The sequence below is a fragment of the Lontra canadensis genome, unplaced genomic scaffold, assembly GCF_010015895.1.
Source record: "Lontra canadensis isolate GAN:19392208 unplaced genomic scaffold, GSC_riverotter_1.0 scaffold39, whole genome shotgun sequence".
Lineage (NCBI taxonomy): Eukaryota > Metazoa > Chordata > Mammalia > Carnivora > Mustelidae > Lontra > Lontra canadensis.
Window position 1 is genome coordinate 6,829,179 of NW_022631033.1, and position 13,199 is coordinate 6,842,377.

The 13,199-nt window shown below is 44.0% G+C and overlaps 2 protein-coding genes across 2 annotated transcripts; one reads left to right on the plus strand and one right to left on the minus strand.

Annotated features, from left to right (window-relative positions):
• Positions 1-1,056: 1,056 nt before the first annotated feature.
• DEFB106B (defensin beta 106B) lies at positions 1,057-3,864 on the minus strand. The gene is made up of 2 exons (XM_032869992.1): positions 3,816-3,864; positions 1,057-1,208 (listed from the first exon to the last, which is right to left on the minus strand). The coding sequence occupies exons 1-2, from the start codon at positions 3,862-3,864 to the stop codon at positions 1,057-1,059; spliced, it is 201 nt and encodes a 66-aa protein (XP_032725883.1).
• Positions 3,865-8,364: 4,500 nt separating this feature from the next.
• Positions 8,365-11,580, plus strand: DEFB105B (defensin beta 105B). The gene is made up of 3 exons (XM_032869993.1): positions 8,365-8,487; positions 8,833-8,874; positions 11,453-11,580. The coding sequence occupies exons 1-3, from the start codon at positions 8,421-8,423 to the stop codon at positions 11,578-11,580; spliced, it is 237 nt and encodes a 78-aa protein (XP_032725884.1). The 5' UTR covers positions 8,365-8,420.
• Positions 11,581-13,199: the final 1,619 nt, after the last annotated feature.

Here is a 13,199-nt window from a genome sequence, read left to right on the forward strand (position 1 = left end):
TGAATGGACAACATGGCGGGGGTCTTTGTGGTGATGCATTTGCTTTGTATCATGTAAGTATTTGGTGGTCATATTATTCTCTGGTTGTGCTATTGGGAAAACTGCATTAAAAGGTAGAGATGTATCTATATTATGTTTTACAACGGTACATGACTCTATAAATACCTCAAAACAGAAAAGTGTCATTTAAAAGGATTGTTAACAATGAATCTTGGAAGACTACATTGAAAACTAATGACATACTGTATGGTGATTAACATAACACAATAAAAATTTTTAAAAAAAGATTGTTGATTCCAACAGGATTAAATACATTGACCTTGAATAATCAAGAGGGAAATAAGGCAAGATTTCTGATCCAGCAGGGAACCAGGGCTGGATCTTAGGCCTTGGGAGCATGACCAGGAATCCTTAATTGAAGCAGGTAATATGAATACTTAGAGTCAGGGAGTAATTTGACAAATCATAGACAGTCAATGACCAGGACCCAGGTCATCAGAACTACTATAGCTACCTACAGTCCTCTGCCCATCAGTAAATTTGATTCCAGACTTACGGATAGGGGACGAGTCTATAAGGAGTATTTAACTGTCTCCAATTAAAGCCATGGGGTCAAGACCATTAATTTAGATGTGTGTATGACATATGAGAGTCCTTAATAAGTAAATCTATCTGCTATCTATCTGTCATTAATATAATTACCCATACAAATATATGTCCCTTTCTCTACCATCCACTTATCTATCATCTATCTCAACAGGTGGTGGGGGCTGACACCTTAGGGCAAGCTAGAGGTTTGTTGACTTAGAGTTTTTACCAGTCCCCTTTAAAAAGAAATATCAGATGGTTTGGGGAAAATCCCCTTACCAAAGAATTATAGGAAAAGAAGCCAGTAGGCAGGCTACCAAGGTTAGCTATTCACAGTTAGCTGTTCTAAGTGAAACAATTGATAGATTGTTAGAAGATAGTCATTTATTTTTATTGAGATGTCTCCTCACTGAAGAGAAGACAAAACTAGGTCATTTTTGTGGCTCTGGAAAGCCAGAGTCTTCAGGTTCAATCATCTTTACTCTTCAAGCATGGCTGGCGTGTCAAGCAGCATTTCAGAGACTTCTGGCAGAGAGCGACAAGTTCTTCATTTTTCAGACAAGAATTCACACATCTCCCATTAAACTTGAAGCATTTCTCATCAAAAAATGCATTCCTGGCTATACAAAGGAAAGAGCCACCCGGATTAATTCTCTTCTCAGGTATGTCCAGTTACCAGGTATGGTCACATAACCAGTTAGTAAAGACTTCTTTACAAGCTGACATAGTGTCTCCCATTGCCAGTAGATGAGATGGTAGGGAGCTATTTTCTCTTTTTTGATTTTTCTGGGGTTTTTTTTGTTTTTTGTTTTTTTTTTTTGCCATAGGTGGATTAAAGACTAGGAAGAACAGATTCGTGTTCTGGCATTTGGGGTTAGGCTGTATGGGGGCTTTGAGAAGCAGAAGCTTTTGTCCTTTTACCAGAAACTACTGGGGTCATGATCACCTTGTTCCTGTAAACCCTCTAGGGTGAGTAACTCCCCAGCTCACTGTCAAAGTGCTCCCTGGTGAGAGCAGGGCAGGTCTGAGGCTGGGGAGATGGTACAAGACCGGAGTAAACAAGGATAAATATACAGAAAGGGAAACATTTACTGTTGTGGGTGGCAGGAAAAATATTGCTTAGAAATTTCTTTTCCACATTTTGCAAAATGTGTTCAAGAGCAGGCAAGGGCGGATGCTGGGAGTGGCTCTCTAAGACTCCTCGTGTCTATCCTGCACAGAATACCGGCTCTGCCGTAGCTCTCTAACAGCAGCAATCATAAGACAAGCCCACTTCAGATGAAGGAGAGACGCACATCCTATCAGAAATAATACTTTAGAGTTTAACCTAAGGTATGTACATACATACATGCATGATGATATGTAAGGATAGCGTCAGATGTCCACAAATTGAAACTGAGGTCAACACACAGAGGTGGCTGATCCATGTATGTGTAAAACTAAACCCGGGTGGAATGGTACCAGCATGTGCTTAATCATTTCCAGCATCAGCACTGAATTCGTAAGTACACGTACTCCAATCTTTCAAAGCTCGGGGAACTGTGTCTCCCACTACAGGGGCCTCTAACTGCCCTCCTAGTGTTGTAAGGTCATCCCAGGCTGGAGGTGCTGGACCTCACTCTTGTACTACACTCAATTGACAGCAATGGTCCAAAACCAGAAAGCCTCCGCGAAGGGAGGGAGCACCTGTGTGTACAAGCCTTCGAATGGATCTCACACGCACCCATCTAGAGGTCAATGGAACTCTGTGTGTGTGCATTTGGCATAGTAAGAGGTCAGCTCCATTTGATTTTATTAGATAATTTCATATTACATGTCCACATATTGTGTCAACTAAGTATATAATAAGTCTGACTGGTCTGAAAAGGGGGTCTTGGTCACTTTCCAATGTGTACCTCGAGGCCAGTGGAGTGAACAGATCACCGTAAGTCTTGGATCCCTGTATATCTGGCACAGAATCTACTCACACAGTCTTACTGCAAAATATTACCAGCCACATATACAGCAGGTGTGAGAATTCCGAGCCTCCTAAGGGGACATCAATGGCATCTGGCACCAACTTGGACTCATTGTAGGTTCTAAAAAGCCCTTTCTTCAGCTCTCTGGAAACTGGGATGAGTCTGGTCTTGGACTTTAATCTGACAGGAGCCATTGATGGCTCCCAGGAGCAGAAGAGTGTGATGAGAGACCGGATATGGACTCTCCGGTCCTGACTTCATTCCTGCTTATCTGTAGGACTCCTTGAGGCTGCCTCGCCCAGCTGAGGCCCAATGTCTGTATCTGAAAAATATATGTAAAACAGGCCTTCCAGGCTGAAAGAGTTGCTCTGAACATCACTACATTAGAAGGAGGGCACAGCTGGGGTGCCTAGTGGTTCAGTCAGTCAAGCAATTGACTCTTGACCTCACCTCAGGTCTGGATCTCAGGGTCCTGAGTTCAAGCCCAACATTGGCCTACTTAAAAAAAAAAAAAAGTAGGACAGAGTTTCCTTAAAAGATTTGGCATTGGAAAACTCCTTGCACTTTGGTCTGAGGCATTTTTCACAGGACCCAGTCTCATGGAGTGTGGTGAAGGAGTGACAATTTCAGGGTACTGTTTGACCTGTGCCATGACTGGCACAACTACAGTGTCTAACCTCCATCCCTTTCCTTGTCCAGTACTCCTTTTTCTGGCTCTTTTCCTTACCTGTCCCATCTCTATCACAATTTTTTTTTTAAGATTTTATTTATTTATTTGACAGAGATCACAAGTAGGCAGAGAGGCAGGCAGAGAGAGAGAGAGGTGGAAGCAGGCTCCCTGCTGAGCAGAGAGCCCTATGCGGGGCTTGATCCCAGGACCCTGGGATCATGACCTGAGCCGAAAGCAGAGGCTTTAACCCACTGAGCCACCCAGGTACCCCACAATTATTTTTTTTTAAATCTACTGATGCCTACGCTTGTTTTTATATTTTTTCCCCCAATTTTTGTTTTTGTTAATGAGCATGGCCCTGGGAACCAAAGGGCATCTTTCCTGGCATATCTTTCTTTCTTCAACCCTGTGATAGCCCATCCTAGACAATAATGAAAAACGAAAGGGATTTACAGAAAAGGCGTTAGGGGGTAGCACCTCCTGTAGCAAATGTTCCCCGTCAGGTTCACCGGGCAGAGCACACCCAGGTGCTCAGTGAAGCAGACCCTGTCTCTAGGCCACCACCTCTATAACCTTTCCTGCAAAGACATTGATTTTACCTGGGGCCAGAAGGAAGAGAAGAGCAAAGACAAAGAGGAATGTCCTCATGACTCGCAGGATCTTGAAAGATCAGCACAGTGTCCATGATAAAAATTTAAAAAACAGCAAAACACCCACATTTATACTTTTCTCTAAACCAAAGAACATCTTGATCGCCGAGGCATGTCAGAAACGAGGGCCTGTCCATGCTCCCGATGAGAGCCCACACATCTCAGTGGGTGGCAGTCTGCAGCTCATTGTTTTTCTGATTCTGGAAAGTTCCCAAGAAGGACAATGGGGAAGAAACAAAAACAGAGCAGAGGGTGCATTGGTGACCAAGGACAGATAGATAGAGGCACCAGCGGGAACAAAAGGTCTGGAACCTGGCAGTTTGGGTTTCTAGTCCTGCCTATGCTCCTTCATAGCTTCAGTTCACTCATATGTAAAAGGAGAGTAAGTATATAACATCATAACGCAGTCAGTGGGGTCTGAATTCCAGCTCTGATATGCAGGAGCTGTGTACATTTGGCAAGTTGTTCTACTGAAGGTTGTGTTTTTATTATTATTATTTTTTAATTGATACACAGGGGCGCCTGGGTGGCTCAGCTGGTTGAGTGGTCCTTGATTTTGGCTCAGGCCATGATCTCAGGGTCCCGGGATCCAGCCCTGTGTCAGGCCCTGCACTCAGTGGGGAGCTTGCTTGTGATTCTTTCTCTTTCCTCTCCCTCTACCCTCCATCTCTCTCTCCCTCATTCTCTCTCAGATAAATAAATAAATCTTAAAAATAAGTGCTACACACTTAGTGTTTCACACATTATTTTATTTTATCCTCAAACAGCTCCCCAGACAGTTCTGAGCTTATGTGATATTTGATTATGACTATATATGTGTGTGTGTATATATATATATATATACATATATATATATATATCAAATAGCTATATACTCTGAATGTCACAGACTCCCACTAATTTTATTTTTTTTCCTAATCTGCAGTAAATCAACTAAGTGGGTGGAGAGAACGTCCTGAATTATCCACTTTAATTCTTCCTTCTGGTGGAATACCTCTCTTTAATGCAACACTGGGGAGACGAGCCTCCCTCATGATCACTCCGCGTTATTATTGCTACTAAAAGTTGAAATACCTTAGAAGCATTTGTTAAAATAATCATAAACTCTCAAAAAGCAATAGATGCTTGTTGTGTTATTGAAAACATGGTTTTTGTATGAGATCTGGACAAGACCATCCATTTATTTCCTTGTGCCACACTGATATCAACAAATGATCGAATACATAAATAACTCTGAGAAAAGGGACATATTTTTAACTTTTCTCTATTCCCTTCCAATCCACAGTTAAAATTATTTTTTCAATTAAAATGATTTAAATCCATAAGAAAAGACAAACTTCCAAACATCTTAAAGTGGCACCCACAGCCTCATCGGTCTTCTTTATTACCCCATTATGTCATTTATCTCTGCTTCTTAAGGCTAGTCTGTTTCATCAGGAAGTGAAGGTTGCAAACTTAAGGGAATCATAGTTGGACCCTTTGGCACAATTGAACGTTACTAAGGTGACGAGAACTCCATGTGGTGGTAGGATTTCACATGGCTTCTCCTCTAAACTCAGATGATGTCTCAGTACCTTTGAGCTGCCATCACAAAATACCACAGATGCAGTGGTTTATAAACAACAAATATTCATTTCCCATAGTTCTGGAGGCTGGAGATATAAGACTGAGCACCAACATGACCAGGTGCTGGTGAGGGCCCTCTTCTGAGCTACAGATGACTTCTCCCTGTGTCCTTCCTCTGAGGATGGGGACAGGGAGCTCTCTGGCATTCCTTTGATTAGGCAATAATCCCATTCATGAGGTCTCTTAACCTAATCACATTCCAAAGGCTCACCTCCAAATCCCATCACTGTGGGGATAAGGTTTCCACATGAATGTCAGGAGGACACAGCTGTTCAGCCATGGCATATGTAATCTTGTCTGAGCACTCCAAAGAGTCAACCCCCTCTCCTAAGGGCTAAGAGCCAGCCTATTCACACCTCACCGTGGAGAGGACAGACATCTCGGAGTGGCTGAATTCTAAGGTCTGGAGTGTGATGAGTTCCAGGGTGTGGGGGCTGCTCAAGGAAGAGAGGTGGCATCAGGTGGCACCTGGACAGGGTTGCATGGGGGAACGCCCTGCCAGAGATGGCAGCATGATGCATCCCCTGAAAGGGGAAGGGAACTCCTAGAGGAGAGGGGCACTAGAGAAAGGCTCACGTGTCTAGATGATATGTCTCAGCAGCAAGGTGGGGAGTCTTGGGATCACAGCTCTCAGGAGGGCATTGGCAATTTGGAGTCCAATGCTATGGGCTTTGTCTTGTCTATGTTAGCAGGTGTTGGGGGCACTTTGGGGGGGGCACACAAAGCAGGTAGGCTTTAAATGGCTAAACAAATGTTTAGTTGCACCATACTTGAAGCACTCAGATATGGAAGAATTTGAGCTTGGAGCAGGATGCTTTGAGCTGTAGAAGTGAGCACCATAGGGACCACTATACAGAGGGACCACCTCATTGGCCCACTGATGTAGCAAAGAGGTCTTGAGATCCCTATGACAAGGACCAACTCTTTAATTTGAGAGCTGCAAGAGTCTTCTTATTTAGACATTCACTCCAGGTTGGGACCAGCTACATAACATGCTGGCCCAAGCACATAATGAAAATACAAGTGCCCATGTTCAGGAAACAGGAAAAAGGTGCCATTAAAGGCACCAAGTTCCTCTGTCATAGATTTTTTTTCTCTTATTATTTTCTTTTTCTTTTTATAATTTTTTAATTTTTTTTGTGAACATATATTATTAGCCCCAGGGGTATAGGTCTGTGAATCGCCAGATTTACACACTTCACAGCACTCACCATAGTACCACCTTTCTCATAGCACATACCCTCCCCAATGTCCATAACCCCACCACCCTCTCCCGACCCTCCTCCCCCCAGCAACCCTCAGTTTGTTTTGTAAGATTAGGAGTCTCTTACGGTTTGTCTCCCTCCTGATACCATCTTGTTTCATTTATTCTTTTCCTACCCCCCAAACCACCCAAGTTGCATCTCCACTTCCTCATATCAGGGAGATCATATGAGAGTTGTCTTTCTCTGATTGACTTATTTCACTAAGCATAATACCCTCTAGTTCTATCCATGTCATCGCAAATGGCAAGATTTCATTTCTTTTGATGGCTGTATAGTATTCCATTGTATATATATACACCACATCTTCTTTATTGTCATAGATATTTTTCTTTGCTATGTAATATCACAATTCCTCAGGCACAAGGGTACTTGCAGGACACTTACAGACCCTCACAGATGCCCGGGGATCTGCTCATTGACACTGCATATCTCTGTATGGTCCAGCGTCTGCTGGGTTGCCCTCCCAAGCCACCTGCCGCAGGACCACCAAGCCTCACTGAAGAGAGAGTCAAGCCAGGTGTGTTTCCTCCATGAGTCTGCCACTCCCACCCATGGTCAGCCATGGTGACCAGCTCTCCAAGGATATCTCAGTGTCTGTGCCGGGAGGCAATTGGTATTGAATTGGGGGCTGGGGAGAGGCCTCCTCCTGCCAAGATTCCCTGCCTACATCATGGCACTGTTATCCCTGAGACACCTCCATCCCATTGCTAGGTACATCTGTAATCAGTCCAAGCCTAGGATCTGATAGCCCCTTGATGTTCAGTTCAGTGAGTCCTTAAATATCCTATGAAGTACGTATCTTTATTACATCCCCATATTAAGACTTAGAAACAGGTTTAACCAAGTAAGCAACCTGCCCAGGTCACGTACTTGCTAAACCGACCTGACCATAGTCTGCCTGGTTCAGTGCTCCTATCGCCTTCCCAAAGTGAAGAACAGAGCCTTCCGTAAGCACAAGCAATAGGACAGGACTTATTTGGTGATATAAGTGTTGATTTTGATGCCCATGTTCTTGATGAGTGAAAAGGATATAGTTAATTATGCTTTCGGGCTGCTAGCTGACATTGTTACAGGATCAGGGATTCAGAGCTCACTTGGCGAAATGACACCCACCCCCTTGCTCCTGGGGACATTGACATGTAGTACAAATAAGAGCCAGGGAAGGAACAGAGCCTGCTTCTTGGGCTCTTAGAGGGCACCAGGCCTCCTTGCAAGCCTTCCTTGTGTTCCAAACACATCCCCATAATCACCAGAGCTTGACACCAATCCTGAGAGGCTGGCTGAAAAACTTGTTGTCTCTCAGCAACTGTAGTGGCTCCTTATTCAATGGAAGAGAAGGGTAAATTCTGAGAGAGAAAGGGAGTAGCAGGCTCCTACTTGCTGGGTCAGGAGGATTGGGGTGGCTCCTGGTTTTCCAGCCCCTGACCTCGAGTTCCTTGCACTATCCTGGCCGGAGCTCCCAGAATACAAGGCTTTATGGAGACCAAGGGTTATTGTCCATCATATCTGTCCTTGATCCTGGGAAATGGAGCATATAAATGTGCTTTCTTTATTGATTCACTTCACTGACCAAGAGCATTCCCCATTACTTACAAATATAAGTGAGCCTCCTGTCTTCTCAGAGAGTCCCCAAACCTCTGCTCTGAAGAGCCATCCCTCAGAGATGACCCTAAGCAGAAAGATGTCTTCTTTTGTCTTTGCCTTTTTCATTTTGGCTCAATTTCTATCAGGTAATTGCCAAAGGATGGGATGGCGAAGGGCGCAGATCATAAAGCCTAAGGCTCTTCCAAAGACCATCGTAAAATTGAGAGTAATGGTCGGCTCCCCTCTGAGCGTCTCATGGGATCTTCTTGACTCTGCAGTGGCATTTTCTAAGCAAACCACTACCCTCCCCCCGCCTTTTTAAAACTTCTTACTGGTTACTGGGAGGGCTGACCTTCAGAAGTAGAGCAAAGATACGGTCTCTGTGATCTGCTGTCCTTTGATAGCAGATGTGTGGAGCTGGAAATACTGTTTTATACAACATTATTTCCTGCACTGATTTTAATATCCAAAATGTGCTGTTTTGAACTTAGGGTGCCAGGCAGGACTGGAGTATTCTGAGCCACTTCCAGGAGGTAAGTTGAATCCCCTGTGCATAATTTCTACTTTTAGGTCCTCTGGCCTGTCAGCTCCCTCTGACTTCCGGCGACAAGGAGTGATGGAAATGATAGTGAGACTAGAGTTGCCTGAAATCCCAGATGTCTGTGTCTGTCTTCTCTTACTTGTATTTTCATCTCACAGAGAAATCTCTGTTACTGCAATGGAATTTTGGCCATAGGGATTTGGACCTGGTGGCTAGTGTCATTAGCGCATGGTGTTCATAAAAGCAAGATTAGAGGATACGCTTGTACCAGCCAATGAGCACTGACTGCTCAGAGAACATCCTCATCTGTGTCCTATAGGCTCCGCTCCCAAACCCAGCAAAATGTGTTCCAAACTATGGTACTAATCTAGGAAGGATCAAATAAAGTGAAATCTCGTCACCATCACAGAAGAGCTGTGAAGAGTGGAGAGCCCCCGATCTCTGTGCACTCATCTCCTACAGGAAGGAAGCATATTATAAACAGAACTGAAAGAAATACCCCTGGTAACTGCAAACAGAATTTAAAAGTGTTTAGACAGAATTGTGGAGCAAGAAAAAAAAATTCAGATTATTACTAGTCACTGAGTGCTGACTATGTGCCAGACAGTCTGTTAACCTTATGTGGATTATGTCATTTAATCTTCAAACATCCCTATGACGTGGGATTATTATAACTGCCACCTTATAGAAGATGGGGAAGCTGAGACATAGAGGCGACGTTCAGTCGTTTTGCCTAGGTGATACAATGATAAGTGGTAAGCTAGGCTTCCAACTCAGGACGTGAGGGTCACAAAGTTTTAATTCTCTGATTCTCAGTCAGGTAGAACAGTGCCCACCAATACCTTTAAGCAGAGGCAGCATACAAAATCTTCAACAAAACTCTAGCGCTGAATAATCAGACTGTCCACAGGCTGCAAAGAGCAGATTCTGTCACAAATAATCACCCTGTCCGTTGCATAGAAACCCTGAATATAAACGCATCCAGAGAGGGTCCTCAGGGTGATGGGTGGGAGAATGTATGTTCTAATTCAGCAGCAAATGGGCATCCAGAGATAATCCCTGGCATGCCAAAGAGTGGGTCAGATTAGGATTACAACATAATTCATATCCTATCTGGTTCCAAGGCTGCATATGCTGATTGAGCAGAGATGCCTCAGAGTCACTGAATTGTACTGTAGGGCTAGACTGTCATGGGGCGTGGGTGGGTAGGAAGCATTGGTTCATTTTTATAAATGTTATCAGGCAGCTTTGGCATAAAATGCTGCTAGCAGAAAGGCATCTTCAGTAAAATGTCATCTTGCATCTGTCCTCACCTCTCATCAAAGCAGGTTGGAATACAAGTCATCAGGGACTTTGTTTCAGGATCAGGACTCTGAACACAACATGTGATGAGTGCATGACATCAAGCAGAAGAGGCAGGTGATGAGGACCTGGGCTTACCAGAGCAAAGACTGCCTCTAATGGTGACTTCACAGAAGCAACTGGACAGCCACGGCTCCCCCACTCCCCCAGCAAGCTTCAGCACAATGCAAACAGCAATTAGCATGAACACAAAGAGTGTCCGGGTTAGTGTTCAGAAGTTAGGTGGGCAACTTCAGGAGATCCAGCATCAAGTTATGGAAAGCATCCAAGGAAGGGACCAACTCTGGGCTCATTACTGAGCAATGATGTGAGAGGGAGGAGCAGGTGGTGAGACAGGGAGCATAATAAAGGCTGAAATAGTCACTGGTGATGGGCAATGGGCTGTCAAGGAGCTCAGTGAATGGTTGCAGTAGGAGACCAACCTGTAAGCTTCCACATAGTTCTGAGGTTCTTGAGAAGAGGGTGGTTAATAGGACAGAGAATAAGGGGTTACAACATAAATGTTGCCCCTGGAGAACTGGATCAACAAACAGATTCTTGGCTGGCAAAGGCCCTACCTACCTGGTCCATGAAATTTACCCTGGAAAATTTTTTGTGGTCGGTCGTATAAAAAAGCTTCTGTTTAAAGTAACAACAACAAAAGTAACTAATGGAAGACATAGTGTTTGGCAAAATGTTCTCACATAAACTACTCCATTTGACCACTAGAGAAATTTACAGTGTAGACAAGTATTTCTAGAATGTCGATATGACAAATGAGAAAGCTAAGACCAGGCAATTTACTGAGGACACACCACCATTACCAGACTCAAACCAGCACTGACTTTACCTCTACCTTCTACCTCTATCTCTACCTTTACCTAACTTTACCTCTACCTTTGAGGACCTTTCTAAACCACAAGGTAGCCTTTCCACCTTCAACCTGTAACCTTTGCAGAAGTATCAGGGATGTATTTTTATGGTTCTACAGTATTTTTGACCCATGCAAGGCATAGAGAACAGGGATGGTGACTATCCCTTGCTTCAACATTAACTCTTGCCCCCCTCCATCCGGAAGAAAGCAGAGCTCTTTGAAAAATCAGGGCTGGTTCTTTAAAAACACTCTTTAAAGTCATACAAACCCTCACCTTTTTTTGATGGCTTTTGACCCTCTCCCCACCTCAGGGGAGTCCCTGGAAAGATGTCTCAGCTGTTCTTTGTCAGCCTAGGTGAGTTTTCTCCTTGTGAGCGGTGCTGGCTGGGCCGGGGAAAATGCAGGAGGATGTGTACCGAGGACGAGAAGGTTATTGGACAATGCAGGATGAATTTCTTCTGTTGCCGACCGAAGATCAAATGAAGCAGACCAGCACTCTTCTGGCCCCCCAAGGGGGACTTGGTATTCAAGGGAAGACAAGAGAATTTGCGAGCCTTAGCCACATCACACTGTGAGTGAGTCTCAGGATCCTTCTCATGTCTCTCTCCCTTTTTTTTTTTTTTTGTTTCTTTGCTTATGTTTCAAGATAATCCTTAAAAAATCAAGATCTGAGTGTGTAGTTAGTAGCCTACTCAGATACGACAACTACGTAATGGTAGAGTCCCTTATAGCTTTCAGATCTTTCCCCCACACTTCCTTCATATGGCTCAAGATCACCTTATGATTTTATTATCTCCATTTGTATTTGAAGAATGTTATTTCCATTTGTATTTGAGAGTCAGAGAAACTTTCATTTCTTCAAGATCATAGCCTGGGAGACAAGAAAAGATGTGATCACCCCTATCATGTTCTTTTGTACCCATCTATATGTAATAATTTTAACCAAAAAGATAAACAGAAATGGGATCTGCATCTGTGTTAATAGAATTACAATTCTATAGCATACAAGAAATTATCCATATACTATCCAACACACTGTCAGTCATTGATTCTAGTACTTATGGTGTATTTTTTAAGCAACTCGTACCTACTCAGTTAATGTCCATGGCACCAACTTTGTACTTCTCTTCTTGACAGTAAGTGAAAATGTCAGAGATTAATTTAAAATGCTCAATAAGGTCTATGCATGAATGGTTGACTGTATAACTTCTGCCTTATGAAATAAAATTTGTAGCTTCACACAATAAAGGTCAAAATTATTCATTCTATGAGCAGCTCCTCAAATCTGATCACTCAGTTTTCACATGGCTGGTTGACGTTATTTAGCTTCACATCTGCGTTAGCATTGTATCATTTCTTGTTTCACGCTCAGACACACTCCCTGTCCTTTCCCCGCTCTGCTCTATGTAACTGGCACTACTCTCTGCAAACTACATTCTCCACGCCTGCTGGCGTCCAGCTGGCTTCTATCAATGTGAGTGTGTGGTGGGAGGATAGATAGGAAGAAGGTAGAGCCCCAGTTTCTCTCCCCTACCCTCTGCTCTGGCAGCAGCTCCATCTCCAATAACAAAGTCCCTGCTTCTGGGTCCTGGCTTCTCCATCTGTCCTGCTGCTGCAGGCACAGCCCCTGTAGCCAGTCCTAGCTTCCGGGTCACACCATGGTCTCCTGCTTTCCCCCCAGCCACTGGGCAGTGGGGGCTTCCAGCTAGGGCTAACCCTGGGGCTGCCCCATTGCTCCCTTTTTGCATGCTCAGCTCTTCCAACACTTTATCACATCCTCTCCATGTTAAATCGTCTCTATCAAACTACCCTGTGTGGGAGCTGTTTTCATGCCTGGAGCCTGACTGATTGGGCTTTTCCAATGGCTCTACTGTCAGACCGATTTAGATGGGATCAGTTATCCTCCAAAAGAGATCTGAGTCGTCCCCTTTGCCAACCCGAGAGTGTTTCCCTCATTTTCACAGGAATTAACTCAGAGAAGTGGGCAGTGGAACAACAAAAGAATCTGCAGGTGAGTTATCACCTGTGGGGGTGGGGGGGTGACTACTAATAGAGTACTATTGAGGGTTTACAGAGGACCATGAGACCAAGTACTCCTTGCT

Bases quoted from the DNA above. Each gene is read 5' to 3' on its own strand.
- DEFB105B (XM_032869993.1), top strand. From the start codon at position 8,421: ATGACCCTAAGCAGAAAGATGTCTTCTTTTGTCTTTGCCTTTTTCATT. The intron at 8,488-8,832 runs GTAATTGCCAAA...TTTTGAACTTAG, and splicing joins TTTGGCTCAATTTCTATCAG to GGTGCCAGGCAGGACTGGAG. The intron at 8,875-11,452 runs GTAAGTTGAATC...TTGTCAGCCTAG, and splicing joins TTCTGAGCCACTTCCAGGAG to GTGAGTTTTCTCCTTGTGAG.
- DEFB106B (XM_032869992.1), bottom strand. From the start codon at position 3,864: ATGAGGACATTCCTCTTTGTCTTTGCTCTTCTCTTCCTTCTGGCCCCA. The intron at 1,209-3,815 runs GTAAAATCAATG...TCCTTTGTATAG, and splicing joins TCTCTTCCTTCTGGCCCCAG to CCAGGAATGCATTTTTTGAT.